The sequence below is a fragment of the Lepidochelys kempii genome, chromosome 8 (assembly GCF_965140265.1).
Source record: "Lepidochelys kempii isolate rLepKem1 chromosome 8, rLepKem1.hap2, whole genome shotgun sequence".
NCBI classification, from domain to species: Eukaryota; Metazoa; Chordata; order Testudines; family Cheloniidae; genus Lepidochelys; species Lepidochelys kempii.
Window position 1 is genome coordinate 96,786,501 of NC_133263.1, and position 23,042 is coordinate 96,809,542.

General features: G+C 41.4%; 1 protein-coding gene across 1 annotated transcript in view; it reads right to left on the minus strand.

Moving 5' to 3' along the window:
* The window catches only part of LOC140916269 (nardilysin-like), an 89,005-nt gene that overhangs the window by 37,935 nt on the left and 28,028 nt on the right, over window positions 1-23,042 (minus strand). Inside the window, exons 8-14 of the mRNA XM_073357655.1 lie at window positions 20,875-20,932; window positions 18,819-18,892; window positions 18,506-18,575; window positions 15,205-15,282; window positions 14,558-14,678; window positions 14,411-14,469; window positions 8,186-8,240 (exon numbers count right to left, since the gene is read on the minus strand). Coding sequence (XP_073213756.1) covers window positions 8,186-8,240; window positions 14,411-14,469; window positions 14,558-14,678; window positions 15,205-15,282; window positions 18,506-18,575; window positions 18,819-18,892; window positions 20,875-20,932 — 515 coding nt within the window. The remainder of the gene's footprint in view (window positions 1-8,185; window positions 8,241-14,410; window positions 14,470-14,557; window positions 14,679-15,204; window positions 15,283-18,505; window positions 18,576-18,818; window positions 18,893-20,874; window positions 20,933-23,042) is intronic.

Below are 23,042 nucleotides of genomic sequence, written 5' to 3' on the forward strand. Positions count from 1 at the left end.
GAAAAATAAAAATAAAAAGCATCTAATGCCTAACTTAACAACTGAAGTGAATTCAAAGCGAAGTGTCTCTCACCACATTTCAGCAGTCTAACTGGATGAATCTCCTTCAGTCAGGATCCCTCCCTAAGTCCAATGCTGCTTCAGGTCTTGTGCATGTCGTGGGTAGAGAGGAAGAGATCATTTGGGGTGTCTATTGTCCCTTCTTATAGTTCTATCTCTTCTTCAAGAAGCATTTCCAGCTGAGGTTCATGAGTTGCATTAGCACTAAATTGAGGTCCCAAGATGGTATTTGGGTCTTTTATAGTCAGTTGCATATTGGCATGTCCCTTCATAAATTTCTTGACTTTGTTTTGTGCCAAAATAGATTTATTATCTGTTAATGCACAGTGGACTATAGTTGCTACATATCCTTTAAAGGAGGAAACAGAAAGACCTGGAAGACTTGAATGAACCAAGTATTCAATAATATAATGTACTGGTGCGCCAATGTTGATCAATATGTTTCTCTCTTATTCACTTCACAAATCTAGTCCTCCTGTGATTGTTGCTGGTTTTCTAATGTTAATATTTCCTGCACTTCTAAAGGGCAAGATTTTCCAAGGACCATTCAAGTCCTATAGCCCATGCAGTCAGGTGTAGTGATTAAGGGTCCAGATGATAAATTCTGTTCTCCTGTTGAGTTAATAAGTTCAGTAACACCAGGAGAGGTCTGTATACTCACTGGAGAGCTGAAGAAGTCCGAGTGCCACTGTTGCCATGGCAGTGGTGGGCAACCAGAATTATCCTTGCTCCATCCTGTCTTATCTACTTAATCACAAAATGGATGAGAGGGAAGGGTGAAAAGCATAGAACAGACACTTCCTCAAGTTCAGGAGAAAAGAGTCCAATATGGGTAGATTGATTTTCCCTGCTCTCAAGCAAAACTTGGGACACCTTGAATTCTGTCTGATCATGATCAGATCTATGTCCAGAAATCCCCAAAGGGTGAAGATCTTGTCTATCACCAATTTCTTTAACCACCACTCATAAAGTTCCATTGTATCTTTGCTCTGTTGACCCACCCACCACCAGACTGTTGTCACTGTCTATTAAGTATACAGCTACCTGCTGTTGTACTAGATACTCCAGTCCCATAATGTCACTGCTTTCTTGCATAACAAAGAAAAGTGAACCCCTCGCTGTCAGTTAACATAATACATTGCTGTCATGTTGTGTGTGATGGCCTGCATGCAGTACCTCATTCCGATGCAATATAGAAAAGATTTGAGAACCCAATGAATTGTTCTCAGTTCCAGGATATTTGTACGCAGTCTCCTTTCCTGAGTATTCCAATTACCTCAAACTGTTAACTAGTTGAAATGTGCTCCCCATGCCTGGCTGGAGGAAACAAAGGTGATTGTTTTCAACAGAGCTGGAAGGATAAACACTACTCCAAGGCCACTGGCACACTGAGTCCATGTCAAAGATAGCAGGGTCTCTTTTAGGGTAATCAATCTTGTGAATGTGCTGTCTATAGTTGGTCTGTAATTTAACGCCAGTCAGTGCTGCTGACTTCTCACTCTGAGCTGAGCATAAAGAACAACACAAGTGGCTGAAGACACAAGGCCCATTAAACTTTAAAAGAACATACAGAAGAACCCTGTTTATCCGATCTAATTGGGACCAGGGCCTGATCGGTCAGATAAGCTATTACCAACAGGAGAGTGGGTTTGGGGGGGGGGGGAGAAAACCTGGATTTGTGCTGGAAATGGCCCAACTTGATTATCATACACATTGTAAGGCGAGTGATCACTTTAGATAAGCTACTACCAGCAGGAGAGTGGGGTGGGGGGAGGTATTTTCTCATGCTTTGTGTGTATAAAAAAGATCTTCTACACTTTCCACAGTATGCATCCGATGAAGTGAGCTGTAGCTCACGAAAGCTTATGCTCAAATAAACTGGTTAATCTCTAAGGTGCCACAAGTACTCCATTTCTTCTTTCAAAGAATGGGAAAGTGCAATGCTGCTGCACCCTCTAGTGCCCACAGGAGATATCACCCCCTTCTAGACCTGTGTTTGCTGGTTCTCTGGTTAACACAGAGCCAGAGATAACGGATGGTCAGATAAACAGGGTTTTACTGTTCTTTCCAAGTAGGATTTTGATGGGTCACCATTTTGGCAGATAGAAGTTTCAGAAATATCTTCTGGAAGAAATGGTCTGACCTCCTTAGAGTTGAGAACTGCTCCTATAAACTAAATCCACTGTGAAGGTAGCTGAAGAGACTTACAATCATAGAATATCAGGGTTGGAAGGGACCTCAGGAGGTCATCTAGTCCAACCCCCTGCTCAAAGCAGGACCAATCCCCAATTAAATCATCCCAGCCAGGGCTTTGTCAAGCCTGACCTTAAAAACTTCTAAGGAAGGAGATTCTACCACCTCCCTAGGTAATGCGTTCCAGTGTTTCACCACCCTCCTAGTGAAGAAGTTTTTCCTAATATCCAACCTAAACCTCCCCCACTGCAACTTGAGACCATTACTCCTTGTCCTGTCCTCTTCTACCACTGAGAATAGTCTAGAACCATCCTCTCTGGAACCACCTCTCAGGTAGATGAAAGCAGCTATCAAATCCCCCCTCATTCTTCTCTTCTGCAAACTAAACAATCCCAGTTCCCTCAGCCTCTCCTCATAAGTCATGTGTTCCAGACCCCTAATCATTTTTGTTGCCCTTCGCTGGACTCTCTCCAATTTATCCACATCCTTCTTGTAGGGTGGGGCCCAAAACTGGACACAGTACTCCAGATGAGGCCTCACCAATGTCGAATAGAGGGGAACGATCACGTCCCTCGATCTGCTCGCTATGCCCCTACTTATACATCCCAAAATGTAACAAGGGCACACTGCTGACTCATATCCAGCTTCTCGTCCACTGTCACCCCTAGGTCCTTTTCCGCAGAACTGCTGCCTAGCCATTCGGTCCCTAGTCTGTAGCTGTGCATTGGGTTCTTCCGTCCTAAGTGCAGGACCCTGCACTTACCCTTATTGAACCTCATCAGATTTCTTTTGGCCCAATCCTCCAATTTGTCTAGGGCCCTCTGTATCCTATCCCTACCCTCCAGCGTATCTACCACTCCTCCCAGTTTAGTATCATCCGCAAATTTGCTGAGAGTGCAATCCACACCATCCTCCAGATCATTTATGAAGATATTGAACAAAACCGGCCCCAGGACCGATCCCTGGGGCACTCCACTTGACACCGGCTGCCAACTAGACATGGAGCCATTGATCACTACCTGTTGAGCCCGACAATCTAGCCAGCTTTCTATCCACCTTATAGTGCATTCATCCAGCCCGTACTTCTTTAACTTGCTGACAAGAATACTGTAGGAGACCGTGTCAAAAGCTTTGCTGAAGTCAAGATACAATACATCCACTGCTTTCCCTTCATCCACAGAACCAGTAATCTCATCATAGAAGGCGATTAGATTAGTCAGGCGTGACCTTCCCTTGGTGAATCCATGCTGACTGTTCCTGATCACTTTCCTCTCATGTAAGTGCTTCAGGATTGATTCCTTGAGGACCTGCTCCATGATTTTTCCGGGGACTGAGGTGAGGCTGACTGGCCTGTAGTTCCGAGGATCCTCCTCCTTCCCTTTTTTAAAGATTGGCACTACATTAGCCTTTTTCCAGTCATCTGGGACTTCCCAGACTTTTTGATGTTTACCACGGAGTCCTAACTTCTTGAAGAGGAAACGTGTAACATAGGTCTCTGGAAAGGCCATCTTCTAACGAGGCTTTATTGAGCCAATCTTTAAATAAGGATAAACAAAAATACCCTATTGTGTCAAACAAGCAACTACTACAGATAGGTATTTTGTAATTTCTGAAGTGGGGGAAAGGGCAGAGGAGTAGAGAAGTTAAACATTGTATTGGAAGTTACCTTGTCCAACAACGAAACAAAGGTATTTGCAATGCCTTGGTCTGATAGAGATAAGCACTTTTTAGATCAAGAGCTGCAACTTCAGCTCTGACCCTGGATTCCCATTCCTGAGTATGGATTCATGCTCTAACCACTAGGCATGACTCCTGCTCTTACCACTGGGCATTGTCCCAGTTGCTGACATTCAGCTGTCACGGCTGGGTCTAACTGCTGATATTCTATTTGAGCAACAGGCTCCTCTTCTTCCTTAAATAGAGTATCCAGAAGTATAGTGGGAGATTCCTTACTGAAAGCTGGTGAAGGGAAGGATCCAAGGATTTCAGCTACAAGGCACAAGCCATTTTCAGACCCCTGCTGGAAGAAAGGTACCTGCACTGATGAGACTACAGTTTATTTCTACAATTCCTAGGTGACCACCAATAGGGCCATCCAGTTTACAGTGGGATCTGCGGATTACCATATTATGTTAATCATGCTAATAACCATATTTAGGCTCCATCTCCTGTCTGGAAAGGTATGGAGATCTGTAGTCACAATATTTAGAGGCATAATCCTTCTTATTGAAAGTGGGACCGAGAATATCTGTAAGTCTAATATGATTTGATTCTTCATTGGACTTTGGATTCGATCTTAAATTGACCTTGGATCCAATACTGACATTAATGGGGAAATTACAGGACCTCGGATGTGTAAAATGGAGAAGGGAAAAACCACCTTATTAGGAGAGTCTGAAAGCATTTTAAGGAGCCACAAGGAAGTGTCTGAGGATATCTGAAACAACTCATCCAACCTCCTTCTTTTCTTTGTGGGGAGATCCAAGGAAAAAAGTCTTCCTTTAGGCAAGAAAACAATCCCTGCCTCTTGTGAATCAAGTAAACAATCCAATTGCAGATCTTCATAGTGCACTTGTGCCACAATTGTAATGGTTAATGCCATATAAATGGATGATGAAAAAACTACTGCCATCTCCAGAATAATCTTCTGCTCCAATACTATCTTTGGAACTGGGGAATGAATCTCAGGCAGAGATTTACCCTTAGCCACAATCTTGGACTTTAATTTCAGATCCAGTGCTCTTGGATCTGGGACCAAGGTATCCAAAGAGTCTCCTGAATGTGACTTGTCTCTGCTAACAAGAGCTTTCTTGTCTTGCACAATCTTTTTCAGAACCAAATGTAAGTGGACTGGAAATTTTCTCCCATCTTCGGCTCTTATCTCTGAGACTGGCACCAAACAAGTCTCTGAGCACTTCACATTGGATCCAATGACTTAGGAAACAACTGTACAGAACCCTTAGAAACGGATCCCAATGCAGAGATTGGAATCTTCTGCATAGCCTTCTTCTTAGTCCCTGAGTTGTCAGGAGCCGACACTGGTGTATTCACTTGGGCTACAGATCCTTTACAGGAATTAGATCTGGGAGGCTTTATGGCCAGATCTTCTTGAAGCAATAAGACTTGCAGACTAATCTGGAGCTTGTTATATACCCTTGGGGTAAATGAACTGCAGAGAGAGCACGTTAAAGTGGAGTGACCCTCTCCAAAGCACAATAAACAGACAGTATAGGCATCCAATACTGGGAAGACTGTTGGACAAGAGATGCTTCTTTTGAATCCAGTTATCTTAGCTTTCAGATTTGCCATGCAACCACTAGTCAGAACTGAAGACTTAACTACCAACTATCCTAAGAATAAAACTTTATCTAACAAAATAACTAACACTAAAACTACATTAATAATAAACTTTACTAACCTTAAGGCACTGATTTCTTCTTGAAAGAAGGATCCAGATCTGATGGCTCCAGGAAGTTTACATTCATCTGCTGCAGCAGTTGGAAGGAACTGAGGCAGCAGAGGGCCCCATGCCCCCTTTTATAGCCTAATCCTCAGAACTTTCAGGAATGCAAAGAGATAAACTCCTATGAGAAGACTTCACCATCAGAGCTGCACCCACCAGCTCATCCCAAGAGTGTGAATACTCAGAGGACACTTAGGGTATGTCTGCACTGCACCATAAACCCAGGGTTAGTAGAATCTGAGTTAGCCGTCCCTGGGTTTGTTAACATAAGGCTTGAGCATCTACACTCATTTGTAACTCCAAGTTATGAATTGTTGAACTCTGATCTGGGGCTCCAGCATACACACTGCATTATGCAGGCCCAAGTTCAATTACCCATATCCTAGACTTCCTAGTGCTTCCCAACATGTGGCCACGTGTAAGGTCCAGAGGGTCTCAAACACAGGCCTGCAGAGATGCCACCAAGGAACAACCTCCACACTGCCACCCAGTAGCTGTAACCAGCTCACACTCTCCTACCCACAAACCAGTGCAGACGCTGACCACAGAAGTCCAGCCTCAAGGGGTTCAATAGACAGCAGCATCATAATGACTGATCAGTTCCTCCTCCTATATCAACCCAAGGGAATTTCAGGAAGTGTCCAGACAACAATGCAGATCACTAACTAGCCCCCCACAACCACTCTGCATTCTCAGTTACTAATACCCTGGGTCTGAGCTCTAGGTTAGCACGATTTGTGTGTAGATGGAAGGGGGCTTAGACTTGAGCCTGGCTTTGAATCCTGGGCTTACAAAGCAGTACCCTTAGGGTACGTCTACACTGCAAAAAAACACCTATGGCAGCAAGTCTCAGAGCCCATGTCTACTGACTCAGGCTCACACGGTTAAAAATAGCAGTTTAGATGTTTCCATTCAGGCTGCAGCCTGGTCTCTGAAACACAGCAAGGGGGAGGGTCTCAGGACCCAGGCTCCAGCCCAAGCTTGAATGTCTACACTGCTACTTTTAGCTCTAGAGTATAAGACCTGTAAGCCTATGTCAGCTGTTGCAGGTTCTGGGACTCCCTGCCACAGGTGTTGTTTTGCAGTGTAGGTGTACCCTTGAAGAAAAAATGAGGTTTCCATAATTTTAGGTCTGACGGAGATCACAGATCTAAGGGAAACTCAGCACCAACAAGAGTCTGCTTAGCTGGAGGCTTCCCCAGTACTGAAATTCCAGCCAAGGGAACTACACCAGCCAACTCCAGCCTGGGAAAAAGAACCAGAGCACCCAGCACTAAACGTGCCCCAGATGCCAGGGCAGCTTCATAGCTGGACTCAGTGTTCTGCTGATTTGGAGCTGAATGAAGGTGCCAGTTCTAGCACCAAATACTTCTGTTTCCCCGTTTGCATTCCAGTAGCATCGAGTATCACCAATCAAGAATCAGGGCCTCAGATCAGGCATTGTAAAGACAGGCAGTAAAAATACACATTCTGTCCCAAAGAGTTTAAAAGAGCTTACAATCTATGTTCAGCAGGCTTTGAAAAGAACAAAGGCCTATTTCCATCCCTGGAGGGATCAGGGCCCTGACCAGAGAATGGATCAGGTGAGCAGCACATAGAACAAGTCCTCCCCGAAGGTACATCAGGCAGTGGATATGTGCATCCTATTCCAAGAACAAGGAGGGTAATGAGATACACTGCCTAAACCTGTTCTTTAGCACCTAGATTAGACACAATGCCTGCAACCAAGACAGAAATAATCCAATCATCTTAACTATTCAACAGTAGAGAAATTACCTGAAGATGTCTAAACTAAAACTAAAAGGTTAAAAGACCCCTGGTCACACAGCAATGGTGCCTATACCTGAAATTATCCATGGAAAAGAAGTTGAGGTGGTTAGGAACCACATGGCTTCTATAACATCAGCACTGAACATTTGGTGCCATGAAGGGGCACTTATGTGATTCCCATGGCCATTGTTTTTCTATGAATTCCCCAAAGTTCAGCAGTGCCGGGAACTACTTCCCACAAGTGAGAATATGCAGAAACACTAAAAGAAAATAACCACAATTGTTTATAGCACAAGAGGGGAATAAGATATGGGTCCTGTAACAAGTATCTTACAATCTAAACTGAATGATAAAGAGAAACTGACCTTAAGGAGTGGGAGAAAACAAACATGTGGAAAAAGAAAACAGCTTGGAAGAGCACCATATACCAAAGAAATCAAATCATGTTTTGGTTTTATTAAAGAACAACTTCACAAGTCATAAAGTTTAACATTTCTCTGTCTAGAATATAAGTTTTCTACTTTACAAATGTTCCTTCTCATCTATGTAGGACTATATTTTCAAAGACTCATGAGGTTAGAACCATCTAACTCTCACTGACTATGGCAAATTACACAGCAAAAACCCCAGTTACAATTCAAAAATCTAGGGCTTAACATCTATACCCCCATAGAAAACATCTGAAGATTAATTTAGTACCTGGTCCTGGAAATAAAATTCATTAGCTTCAATCTTCTGAATCTCTTCCCAAATTCTGTGGGTGGGGGAAAAAAATGTACCTATTACCCTGCCACATTTACCAAGTGACTAATCACACACTATTTCTAACAAGATATGAGGCTGACAATTTAAGCCAGTTTGTCTGCAGTAATAATAATTTGTACATCTATATGACCTAGATACCATGGTGACTGTGCATTAGAAATACACATAAAACTCTTTGTCTAGGAATCACAAACATTTAACAATTGTCAATCAATCCTCATTACTCCTGCAAGTTTTTATCCCCTATTTTCAGATGGAGAAACTAAAACACAAATAATCAGTGAGAGACACAAAGTAAATGGAAGAGCCAGCAACAGAACTGAGAACTCCTGACTCTCAGTTCCATAATCTAACCCCTACACTACACTTAATTGCTTGACCTCACTATTTGGGAAAGGTGTGGCATGCAGCAGTTCCTTCAAACAGAGTTTTCCATTTGTTGGGGTTTTTTTCCCCCACTAAGGGCTTGTCTACATAGGAAAATTTTATCAGTTGTACTAGCATAAACTGGTATAATCTCACATGTGGCCACTCTTATTCTGGAATAATATTGGCTTTTTTCTGTTTAGTTTAAACTCCTTCCGAAGAACAATAATATAAACAGAAAAAAGTCAGTCTTATTCCAAGATAAGAGTGTCTGCACAAGGAGTTACACCAGTATGGCCTGGTCTACACTACGAAGTTAGATTCATGTAAGTCACCTTGCATTGTCTTATTTGCATGTGTCTACACTCAAATTTGTCTCTACCAATGTAAGTGCCCCATTACAGTGAAGCAGTAACACCACCTCCCTGAAGAGCACTGAGCCATGGTCAACATACTATGGTTGACACAGTGCAAGTGTAGAGACTGCATGACCTCGGTTGACCCTAACAGTCCTCCAGCAGCTGTTCCACAATGTCCAATAGTGACCACTCTGGTCACAATTGTGAACTCCACTGCCCAGGGGTCCTGGAAACAAGAAGCCACACCACTCCCTTTAAAATCCCCATATTTTTAAAATGACTTTTCCTGATTGCTCAGCTTGGCAAACACACCTAGCAGTAGCAGTTCTCACTTGCTGTGTGCAATTACCCAACCAACCATGCCAACTACACAACACTCTAGACCAGTGATACTCAGACCTCAATGGTTCAGGATCCAAATTAGCGATCAACATTACCCAAAAGAGCCACAGTAGTGTGAATTCATTATTTCATTTACTATAGTACTATTCATACTTAAACAGCATGACTGGGGAAATATTTAGTCTCTTTCTCTCTATATACATATACATACACACTCACAGAGCAAATAAGTTAATTTTAGTGCAAGTTGATAACTTAATTTGTTAACCAATAAGGATGCTTTCACTATGTTGTTAATAATTAAATCACAGAGTGTTTTAATATCATGCTGCAAAGAGCCCTGCAGGAGACACATTAAAGAGCCATTTGTAGCCCAAGAGCCACAGTCTGAGTATCACTGCTTTAGATAGACTCCTGCCTGAAGTAGACAGCAAGTATTGGATCTTCAGGGCCTGTGGAGAGAAGAGACTGAGCATATGCAGCTACATATCAGTCATCAAAACATGGACGTCTATGAAAAGATAGCACAGGAGGTGCATGTGAAGAGGTATGATTGGGATCAGCAGCAGTGCTGCATGAAAATGAAGGAACTGCAGCAGGCATTCCAAAAGACCAGGGAGAGCAAGAGTTGATCTAGTGCCATGCTGCAATCCTGCTGCTTTTACAAAGAGCTGCATGACATACGTTGTGGAATGCCTGTGGAATCTCCATCAACCACAATAGATACCTCAATGAAGCCCAAGAGAGAGACCCTTGCCTTGAACAGTGAGGAGGAGAAGAGAAATGCCAGGAGCCAGGTTCTTTGAGACTCCACCACAGTCTAGCTAGTCCCATCAGCTGAGCACCACTGAGCCCAATCCAGGAAAAGGTATCTCGGGTAAGTGTGTGCATGCATTCTCCCTTAAAATGTTTAAATGTGAAGATGGCACCCAGCCCTACCCCAAGTTAGCAGGACACAGTAGTCTACTTTTCAGTGTTTTACTCATATGAGAAGTAGAGGTACAACAAAGAGGGACAGAGTTGGAATCTGCTTTTGTTCTCCTGTAGGATTAGGCGATGGGGGGAGGCACGCAAAGCAATTTGTTTATATACATAAGGATGTCCCTTGCATCCTCCTGAAAGATCTTGATGGAATTTTCATCGAGTTACTCTGCAATTCTCTCCCAAAGGTTTCTGTAATCCTCCTCTCCCAAAGGTTCCTAGGGATGGCTGCCTTACACTTCTTCCCGTATGGTAGGACACTTTTCCACAACACTCTGAGATGACTTCGGCAGGTACTATTGCCGTAAACAGGCTAGCATCACACAAGCCCACATGGCTTCATGAACCTAGGAGTAACTGTGTTCTCTGTGCCTTTGTGACCCTCAAGAGTGAGATACCAGTTAAAATCACTGCTGCTTGTGGAAAAGCGTTCCAGTACTCAGTGCCATTGCCCTGTACATGTACCCATGGAAATAAGGCACATTTTATTGCTTTACACTACAAATCAATTCCCTCCTCACTTCCACCCCATCTTGGCAGGCCATACTAACAATGGCTGCAGCTGGAGAGCAGTGCTGTGCAGAGGCACTCCAAATCTGAAGTGTCAATAAGCAGGTCGTATTTAAAACTCTTATACCTATAAGGGAAAGGCGTTCTCAAACTCATCTTTCATTTTACGTTGTGACTGTAAATACATCTTTGTATGATGTTTTGTATGTAGCTCCCATCATTGCGGCCTGAAGGGATGCCCCCACCACACCTGCAGAACACCTGACACTGATGAGGAGAAGAGGACTAGGGAGGACATGTTCACCAAGATCCTGCAAGCTTGTGCTGCATCAGATCATGGAAAGCCTGGAAGATGAATATAGCAGATAGCCCGGAGAACAAAAGAACAGACAGGAGAAAGACTCAGGAGTCCCAGCAGGAAAAAGAGATAGATTCGCCAGCACATAATGGGGCTTCGCAGGCAGCAAATAGACTCTTATTGACCATACAGTTGGAGTATGTTTCACAGAAATGGACTGAAATGGAGACAAATGTTTTCTACCATTCTGATTTTAAAGTTCTGTTCCATTAATTTACTTTATGTTTGCGCACTGTATTGATTTTTAATTGCACATTAATGTTTTGTTGTGTTTTGGGTACGCAATAAATTTTAATTTTTTGGAAATAAATTCATCTTTACTATTTTATAACATATACTGCAGAACAAATGGCACTACTCAAAGAACAGGACAATTCTAATTGTAATAGAACAGGATCACAGAACTCCTAGGTTCAATTAAAAACAATGTGTAATATTATAAATGTACAATAAGCACAGCATAATTAATAGGTCCATTTAAAGTGTGATATTCATAAATTCACAGCAAGCATTACACAATTCCTAACACTCCCAAAATTTCAAGGCTAGGTAGAGCACATTAAGTGGCTGACCATTAAGGCTCTTTCAAGACCTCTCTCAGCCACATATCTTCACATTGAGCTTTTCTAATGGCCCTTCTGTCTGGCTGTTCAAAGTCAGCAGACAGCCATTCTACCTCCACCCTCCACCTCAGTGGCAACTTTTCACCTACCACCTCACAATTATTATGCAGGACACAAAAGGAAACTATAACCATTGGGATATTTTTCTCACTGAGATGTAATCTAGTGAGGAAGCACCACCAGTGTCCCTTTAATCTGCCAAAAGCACACACAGCTGTCATTCTGTACCTGCTGAGCCAGTAGCTGAATCTTTCCTTGAAGTTGTCAAGGAGGCCACTGTACAGCTTCATGAGCCAAGATCACTATTGGCATGTCAACATTGCCAATAGTAATCCACCGTCTGGGGAAAAAGACAACCCTGCTTGCACCTTCCTGAATAGTCATGTGTTCTTAAAGGTGCAAGCATCATGCACCTTCTCTGACGAGCTCAGTGAAACATCCCTGGTTATCCAGCAGTGCTTGCATAACCATAGAAAAGTAGCCCTTTCATCACAGCCTGGGAGTACCTTTCCCGGATGTGAAGAAAAGCTCTGTCTGGCTCAAAAGCTCATCTCTCTCACCAACAGAAGTTGGTCCAGTAACAGATATTACCTCACCCACCTTTCTCTCTCCAATATCCTGGAACCAACACAGCTACAACGACACTGCATATATTAAGTACTTAGGTCAGACACATGAAAATGAAGTACGGTAACAATATTTAAGGTTGTGTTTTTTGTAGGGCTGTCAAGCAATGAAAAAAATTAATTGTGATTAACCACACTGTTAACCAACAACAGAATACCATTTATTTAAATATTTTTGGATGTTTTCTACATTTTCAAATATATTTATTTAAATTATAACACAGAATACAGTGTACTGTGCTCACTTTATATTTATTTTTGATTACAAGTATTTGCACTGTAAAAAACAAAAGAAATTGTATTTTTCAATTCACCTAATACAAGTATCATAGTGCAATCTCTTTATCATGAAAGTTGAACTTACAAATGTAGAATTATGGACAAAAAATGACTGCATTCAAAAACAAAACAATGTAAAACTTTAGATCCTACAAGTCCATTCAGTTCTATTTCTTGTTCAGCCAATCGCTAAGACAAGCAAGTTTGTTTACATGTGCAGGAGATAATGCTGCCTGCTTCTTGTTCACACTTTCACCTGAAAGTGAGAAGAGGTGTTCTCATGGCACTGTTGTAGCTGGTGTCACAAGATATTTATATGCCAGATGCACTAAAGATTCATATGTCCTTTCATGCTCTAACCACCATTTCAGAGCTGATGACAGGTTCTGCTCAACAACAGATGCCACCAGCAGAGGGTTGATTTTCTTTTTTGGTGGTTCGGATTCTGTAGTTTCCGCATCAGAGTGTTGTTCTTTTAAAACTTCAGAAAGCATGCTCATCCCTCAGATTTTGGAAGGCACTTCAGATTCTTAAACCTTGGGTTGAGTGCTGTAGCTAGCTTTAGAAATCTCACATTGGTACCTTCTTTGCATTTTGTCAAAACTGCAGCGAAAGTGTTCTTAAAATGAACATGTGCTGAGTCATCATCCGAGACTCCTATAACATGAAATATATGTCAGAATGCGGGTAAAATAGAGATGGAGATATACAATTCTCCCCCAAGGAGTTCAGTCACAAATTTAATTAACTTTTTTTTTTTTAACAAGCATCATCAGCAGGGAAGCATGTCCTCTGGAACGGTGGCCGAAACATGAAGTGGCATATGAATGTTTAGCATATCTGTCACGCAAATACCTTGTAATGCTGGCTACAAAAGTCCCATGCGAAAGCCTGTTCTCACTTTCTGGTGACAGTGTAAATAAGAAGTGGGCAGCATTATCTCCCATAAATGTAAACAAACTTGTTTGCCTTAGCGATTGGCTGAACGAGAAGTAGGACTTTGTGAACTTGTAAGCTCTAAAGTTTTTGCATTGTTTTGTTTTTGAGTGCAGTTATGTAACCATAAATAAATAAATAAATCTATATTTGTAAGTTGCACTTTCACGATAAAGAGACTGTACTACAGTACTTGTGAATTGAAAAATACTGTTTCTTTGGTTTATCATTTTTACAGTGCAAATATTTGTAATAAAAATATAAAATGAGCACTGTACACTTTGTATTCTGTGTTGTAATTGAAATCAATATATTTGAAAAAGTAGAAAAACATCCAAAAATATTTAATAAATTTCAATTGTCATTCTATTGTTTAACAGTGAGATTAAAAGTGCGATTAATCATGATTAATTTTTTTTAGTTAATTGTGTGAGTTAACTGCAATTAATCAACAGCCCTAGTTTTTTGTTAACCCTGTAGTTACTTTCTTTGCAACATATGATTCATAGATGTGAGTGTGGTTGGCAAACCCCAGTTGGTGACAGTTACCATTTTCCTTCTGTTTGTCACACTGCGTTTTTATGGTGACCTACAACTAATTCTTCCTTTTTTTTTTTTTTTTAAAAAACAATGTCATTTTCCACCATTTTCTCATTGCATCTGTTCTAATATCTGCTTATCCAAAAAGAAAAAGCACACTATAATGCAGAAAAGGATGGAAAAGAGGGAAAACGCCAGTGATTTCTGGCGTCATGATCACTTGATTCAAACCAAGTTACCTTTTATCTGGCCCTCTTTTCTGCAACATTTTCAGATACTGGAACACAACATGCGCAACCTGAAGACCGAAGGACAAACTGATGAACTTTCTTTAACTTTTGGACATAGCACAATGGTAAGAAATCCAATCTACAATGGAATTTTACCTCATAGAAGTGCTTGTAACCTTCATCAGTCAATGTCACAGAAATGCTGAATATAGAGTAGGTGGAGTTCTGTTCAAATCCTGTCTCACCATTTCCCCCATATAACGCAAGAGCCCAAAATCTATTGAAGAGTTATACCCACTATTAATTACTCCAGTTAAAAACCTTCTTGAAGTCTAATTATAATCACAGCATCATTGTTCAAGCTTATTTCGGACCTGCCTAATGGAGGCCACTTTAAGGAATTTAAAAATTAATCTAAAGCAAAAAGGAAGAATATAGCTTTCTACAAGAACACAAAGCACTGAAATTCAAAAATGCAGGGCATACACCTTTTTTGGATTTATTCAGTGTGAACCAAAATATTTTTGAAAATGCAAGTTTTCAGCTAAAGTGCTTTCAGTGTTGCTCTGGAGATTCTCTTGTAGTTGAATTTCTTGTATTAGAACTAAAGACATCACCGGGTACATTTTCAGAGTATTTTGCATTGCTTAAGTCACATGACTACTACAGGTTTTAAAGAGAATCACTGAGTTTGTCTCAAGCTTTGTAGATCACATTTTTAAATTTTTGAGGAAATATTTCCGCCTTCACTCTTTATTTCAATGCACACAATATTAAAGTCTCACATTTAAAGAAATACATACTTTTTCCAAAGAAAGGAAAGAACACTGCCTTTGCCTTCATGTCCTACCAGCCAGGAGATATAGTGAAGTGGCTTCACCCTAAAAAGAGTTAAAGAAATGTAAAACTCCAAAATGTAAAACTCTAATATAGATTAATAATTAGCAAATCAAAATACAGATATTTAGATAACATCTTTCATCCAAAGATTCCAAATCACTAGACAAACAATTATAAATTCACTGCCCATTCACCCACTACTGAAGTGTCACCTTTAAACAGCAATGCTATGAAAAAGAGATTGTATCCTTTGAAAATACAAAGGAATTTAGATAGGTAGAATACCGTTACTGATCTGAAAGTTAGCCAGGCTGCTGAAGTTAACAACTATACTTTGGCTGAAAATGCCACAACATTTGAACAAACACAGATAGTCATGACCTTTGTTTTACAGTAGAAGCTCAGAGTTACAAACTGACCAGTCAACCTCATTTGAAACTGGAAGTACACAATCAGGCAGCAGCAGAGACACACAAAAAATAGCAAATACAGTACAGTTCTGTGTTAAAGGTACACTACTAAAAAATAAAGGGAAGGCATTTTTCTTCTGCATAGTGAAGTTCCAAAGCTGCATTAAGCCAACGTTCAGCTGTAAACTTTTGAAAGAACAACCAGAGTTACGAACATTTCAGAGTTACAAGTTCCATTCCCAAGATGTCTGTAACTCTGAGGTTTTATTGTAAGTCTCACTACAAAGACATCACCTCCAGCAACTTTGTGCCTCCTACCACTGATTCAAAAGGAAATGCCCAGTAATAATGGAGTTAAGAACAGAATCTGAGAGAATTGTGTTACTCAGTGTATCACCAACACAACTTCATGGGCTACTAGGCTTTCTTTGGAGGTCTTCTGTCCAGGGACAGACCAGGCCCAATTTGTTTATAAAAGTTGATTGGATCAAAGACTAAAGTAATATAGCTGCAAACATATTATAAACAGATATTACATTCAACACATCTACAGTTTGACTCTGAAGAAACCAGACTTTATTGCATACCTTTCCACTTGTTACCACAGCAATATCAAAAGTACAACATGGATTTATAAGTGCTGTATATCAGAAAATTAACTTTTGAACAATGAATTGCAAAGAGTAGGAGTATGAAAAGCAAGCCTTAAAAAGCATGTAGTATCAAAGAGAACCTATTCAAAGAAGTCTTGTCACAGCAAACCACAAGTTCTAGCTAACAGCCTGTAAAATGAAGAGCATCAATAGAAAGAAGATAGTATGTCTGTTACTCCTAAAACTGTTAACAATTTACCATGTGTGACCCAAGGTGCCTGAGGTAGCCCACACTGAAAATACCAGGTATGGGCAGGCTGCAAAAAGGAGAACAGTCTCTCCAAAAATGGTGGTAAACACTGTAGGTTAGATTCCCCAACCAGCCACAAACCATGCTCCTGATCCCCCACACTGGATATCAAGAAGCTTGGGGGAGGGAGGGGAAGAAATCACCGAGCCCCTTTATTGCATCCCAGTCTCTGGCTCCCAATCAGCAAATAGGTCCAGTAAAGTGAGAAGTTCTTTAAAACTCTATTCACCATACAAAATGTTCTTCTGATCCCCAAAAAGCTAGCCACATTACCAGATCAATATTAGTTTGAATCTTACCCAAAATACTATGCTGGAAGCCAATCCTTTAGTATCTAAAACTAAAGATTTACTGTAAAAGCAAAGCAAAGCAAAGAAGTTGTTAAATGGTCAAAGCAAACAGATATGGACTCTGAACTCATATGTTATGCATCAGATTCTTAGCAGCATTGGTGGGTTTGCTGGCATGTTAAATTGCTCTGGAACACACCCAAAGCTTGGATGGGTCATTCAGTCCTTTGTTCAAAGCTTCAGTTTGTAGAGAAGTTACTCCAGAGGTGAGAAGCAGAACTGAAGACAAAATGGAGAAAGTGTAGCTGCCTTTTTATATTCTTTGCCATGTGACTTGTACATCCTTTGTCCCAAACACAAGCTCACAGCACATGGGCATGGAAAAGCTCTTGGAGTCCCCTGTCCACAAGCACATCCCTATATGTCCTGCTGACTCATAAGTAAGGCTAAGTTTTAGCCATGGGTATTTTCAGTAAAAGTCATGGATAGGTCACAGGCAGTAAACAAAAATGCATGGGCCCCGTGACCTGTCCATGACTTTTACTAAAAATACCCATGACTAAAACTGGGGGTGGGAGGAACTCGGGGGGCACTGCAGGTGCTGCGGAGGGGGCTGCAGGTGTTCGGGGGCAAGTCACAGCCCAGGGGGTGCCGTGGGTGCTGGGGAGGGGGACGCAGGTGCTCTGGGTGCGGGAGGGGAATTGCGGCCCGGGGAGCCAACACAGGTGCTGGGGGTTGGTGGGGCTGAGGCAGATTCCCTAACCAGCTCCTGGGAAGCAGCGGCCCCAGCTCCTAGTTCCATGTGCTACTTTCGCTCTGCCCCAAGCCCCGGTTCTGCAGCTCCCATTGATTGGGAACCGTGGTCAATGGGATCTGTCAGGGTGGTACCTGCGGGCAGAGGCAGCAAGTGGAGCTAGGAGCAGAGGGAGAGGAGCCCCCCGCAGGTAAGCACCAGCTCCAACCCCGAGGCCGCCCCCCCAACACCTGCTGCTGGTGGGCGGGTGGGCCCAGAGACTGCCCCAGCAGCAGCCAGTGAGTCTTTCCCGGGGGCTGCCCGAGCTGCTCAGGCGGCTCCTGGGCCAGCCGCAAGGCGCTGCTGCAGAAGTCACGGACGTCACAGAAAGTCACGGAATCTGTAACTTCCACGACCTCCATGAGTCTAGCCCCTGGCTTCTCTCAGTGGGTTCATTCTACAGCTGATTGCTCTTGATGGGCCATCAAACAGGCTACATAGTGCTGATGCCAGTCTGTCTGGGGATGTCACCCAGAAACAGAGCGCAGGTTTCAGATGCAGATATATTGCGCATATATATATAAAAACTTAGGATACAAAGATGATACATACATATAAACAAGATCATCATACTTAGCAAATCATAATTTTTCTACTGATACTTTACATGTCAAATCTTGTATGATTCATTGCAATTTTTTAATATTCGTATGCATGTTATAATAAATGGTCACTCATATTCCATACAGCTCCATATTCCATTCACACTATGCTATTCCAAAAATCAAAGATCACAAAATGTTTTCATTTCATGGAATGATTCTTTCTTGCTGAATTTAACAGGAGAGAAAGTCTTGGTTATTTGATTCTTTATAAATACTCATCTATACCCAGAGTGTGACATCAAAAAGATGTAGTGCCATCTTACCTGTAATGTCTCTCCTGTGGTGGTAGTCCCCAGGCAATGCTCAGTGAATGAACATTTCTGATTGGAACAACTGAACAGGAAGAAATTTATAAATTGTAATGCAAATGCATGATTATTCCTGTCTCTTTAATACTACAACAGGCAAGAGATTTTACTTGCTGTAGAAAGGGTGGGGAAGATTCAAAAAACTACATATATTAATTCAATGATGGTAAATCAACCATTCTAAAACCCAAAGAAATAAGAATCTACGCAGTGGTATATTTAATACATATTCAGAACACTTAACACAGAAGACACCAAGGTCACTTGCCTCTGTAAAGCTTGTAAAATTCAGGTGTGTCAAAAGGCTGTGTCAGATGGCCAAAGTTCGGTTTGGATAAACCACTTCAAAAACAAAAAGAAAATTACAGCATGATGTTTATTGTTCATGATACAGGACAACAAAGGGGAGAGTATAAGATGCTCTGTGCCCATAGTTCTGAAATGATAAAAACCTGATCTTTTAATGGAACCAGAATATTTCCTCTTTTGATGTGCCCTAATTCAGTGTCACATCACAAGATCCACTCCATCCTGATTAATAGAAAACTTAACAGCCACTATTTCCCTGACCACCTCCACAAACACACACTCTAGTTATGGGCATAGCATCTATTCCTCCAGTTCCCTCTACTTGTGGCACTGAACCTCCAAAAATCTGTGCCATGTCATTTTCAGGAGCGTGAGTAAGGTCACACAAAGATTTGCACCTTGCCTCTGGGAGAGGCCCCAATCAAACGCCTTTGTAGATTTGCTTGCACAGAAATGCATTAGCAGAATAAAATGCCTTCCAGATTTATGCCTGTGAAGAGAACAAAATAGTTGTGCATCTGTAGCATGTTTCCTGCACAACACCAATAAACTGTAAAAGACAATAAAGTGTAATACTTTATAATAGGAGGAAAAGCAAGCACAAGGTGATTTATTTTAAAATAAAGGGAAGTGGAATTATGGACAATCTGATGCCACTGTGCTGCCACAAGACCATCCAATACACGAGTGATGAATGGTTTCTTAATACGTGTGCTGAAATAAACTAGGAGAAATATTTGGTCTGTACCACAATACTTAGCCCTTTTACGGTTAGTACAGAACATTACATTTGCCAGTCAGTCAGCCTCAAGCATTACCCACGTTCTGGGGAAAAGGAGTTAATGCAGCTTCACTGACTTCCCAAGGAGAAAGGGGAACCAATGGTAACATATAAAAGTGGCTGCAAGATTACTCTATGGGGAAAGTGGAGACTCAGAATTATGGTAAGTAGATAAGAATCACTAAAACACATACACAGACCCTCCATACACACACGCCTGAGAGCCTTGTGGGCTGTGACAGCATCCTTGGATTTTTCACCCTCTTATGTTTCTAATGGAAAAGCTAACAGGACACACTTTTGTTTCCTTATCCATTTTTAAATAACCATGGTCTTGTAAGCAGGGATGTGCAGTTTCAAGAAGTGTTTGTTAGCCAATCACTTGACTATGATTAAGGCTAAGATTTTGTCATGGTTATTTTTAGTAAAAGTCACAGACATGTCACGGGCAATAAACAAAAATTCACGGAAGCCGTGACCTGTCTGTGACTTCTGCTGCTGCGGCTCCATGGTTTCCCCCACCACCATGGTGGCTGGGAGCTCTGGGGTTCTTCCATCCCCAAGCACGAGGCTGTCGCCTATCACTAGAACCCTGCAGGGGGAACCTGAGGAAGCTGTCACCTGTCGCTGGAACCTGCTGGGGCCCCTCTGACTGCCAGCTCCAGTCCCTGGTCCTAGGGGCTGAAGCAGAAAATGTCAGGGAGATCTCTGGAAGTCACAGATTCCGTGACTTCCATGACATAAATGTAGCGTTAACTATGATATTACATCACAGCAAACACACCAAAATACTAGCTATGAGATGAGGGAATAATGAGAGTCATTTCTGGGCACAAACTGAAACATTTTGTGTCATATATAATTATATTTTGAATTAAGGGGACACATCTTAGGATCCCAACAATTATCAGATACAACAAAATTTGCATCAAGTGTCCAAATCTTAGACAGCACACTTCAATGGATAGTATTGCATTGAATTACTTTGAAAACCCACATTTAAAATCTGTTACAGCCATATAAAACACTACAAACTACTCTCTCAATTTGTATTTTGTACTAATTATCTTTTACACAAAGCGAAGTCATAACATTTAGTACACCTCAAATGCAGACTATAATTCTCCACCCAACAAAGGAGGCACAAGCATAGGTGTAGCAGACATCAATCAGCCTCTAACATCAAGGCCAGCACCACACATCAGATTCTTTTTGCATCAGTAAAGTATCTTACTTATTTGGAATCTGTGAAAAGAGTTCCTTCACCCACTTCTCCAAAGTATCCAAAGTTTCTAGTAAGGAAAGAAAAAAAGAAAAAAGCTAGAAATGTAACTCACTGACAAGCATGGAGCCAAGTTTTCAGGAAAAGGCAGGCTGAAAAATCTTCCACCATTAATCCAAATTAGCTTGAGGGACCCAGACTAAACAGACTCAGAGCCCGCAAATCAGTATTCAGTAATGCTAGATAGACCCAGAGGGTAAACTTCAAAGACTGTTAGGCTGATTTCCCCAATTTTACCAAATCCCATAGATACCTGTTTTTGGATTATGCTTTGATGATGGTCATATGTGTCCATTAGAACTACAACTGAGAGATTAGGTGGCACCCATGGCTTTATGATTTGCTAGATCCTTATAGTATAGCAGATCCACTCAACCTTCTCAAGCACAGTATAAATAATGAAGTGGTCTCCAAAAGGGGTACATCTGGCACAGTTGTGCACCTGAGCAGCATATGGTGACCCTAGGCATTACTGAATTTACACCCTACTGCAATATTATTTGTACAAAATATAACTTGTGAGGTATCATACAAAAACTAGTAACACGCTGGCTATAAATATCATCGTAAAATGAACATGTTAACCTTATATTTCAAGTTATTCCTTCTTTATGATGCTATTAAAATATGCTTAAGATAAGACAGTCTAGCTTAGGTAAAGGTGATAAACTGGTCTGTCCTAGACAAAGGAATGTGAGTTTACCTCAATTTACATATTAGCAGTAAACAAAGATATTGAGCTAAACCAGCCAGGGTTATCCTGAGTCTGGACTTGAGAGACAGAGAATTAACATAGCTCTTGCACCCCAAAGAGAGACAGGAGTTTGAATCCCCAGGAGGCCTTCCTCACTTGTAAGACAAAGACATCCCTTTGGGAATATAAGGAACAGAGAAAGACTCCGTCTTTATCCTTCATCTTAAGGAGACAAAGAAACCAAGCAATTTGAGCTCTGTGATGAGTCCTAGACAGACTGGCCAGTAAAAAGCTGGAAAGGAGACTGGGGGTGAGAGAAACCAACTTGAACAAAGAGATAAACCCACATTGCTTTGTCTAGAGCAGACCTGTTTATCATCTTTGCCTAGGTTAGGCTGTCTTGTCTTAAACATGTTCTAGTGACATCACACAGAGGGAATTCATAGCTTCACATATAAGGTTAACACATGCACTTTACACTGATATTCATAGCCAGCATGTTATTAGCTTTTACATGATATCCCACAAGACATACTTTGTGCAAATATCATTGCAGCAGTGTGTAGGGTCTGAATACAGTGGTGCCTATGGTCACACATGTTATAGAGTGTCAAATGGGGAGCATTTTTTCCTTATAAAGGAAGGAATACAATACTTAAATGTTAACAACTGACAAAAATTTTGAATAAGAGAAAGTGTCGGTACCAAGAGTTCTGCATCGCAGCTAATACATTAGTGGTTCCTGTAGCATAGCTATAGTGATTATGTAAATCAAAAAGAAAATAATATTTTCTTCAACAGATATGGGACTATGAAAATAAGCAGTGTGGTTACTGACTTCTATGCATTTCTTCCCAATGACTGGCCATAGTTGCAGAACTTCTGTTCACACAGTCCTGCTTTTTGCAATTATTACCCAAATATATTTGCAAATATTCAGGCAATGCACCGAAATATAGTATCCGTTACAATTATGGTAGCATCAAGATCCCCTAACCAAAACTGGGGCACCATTATGTACTCCTGACAGAATTCTGTGGCCCCTGCGCAGAAAAACGTAAAATAAATCTGCCGGGGAACACACGCCTCCTCCCCAACAGCCCAGGCAGTGAGTCTGTTCCAGTGTGCCTGGAGCAGCTTCAGAGAGGGAGAAGGGAGCTGGGCATGTGTACCTGCATGGTTGATCACTGTCAGGGGAGAGGGAAGGAGAGTCAGGACTGGGCCAACAAACTAGAGAAAGAGACTGTCCCTCTCTCTTGCAACTACAACTTGCTGGCATGGAAGGGTAAGGATTTTTATTATGCCCAAGAAAGGCTAGAGGCAGAAATGTAGCAGCTTGCCTGAGTTAATTGATCTCATTCTCTGAGGCACAAATGTAGCAGCCTCAGTGTAGTAAGGTTGTTAACATTGCTGTTGATGGTTAATT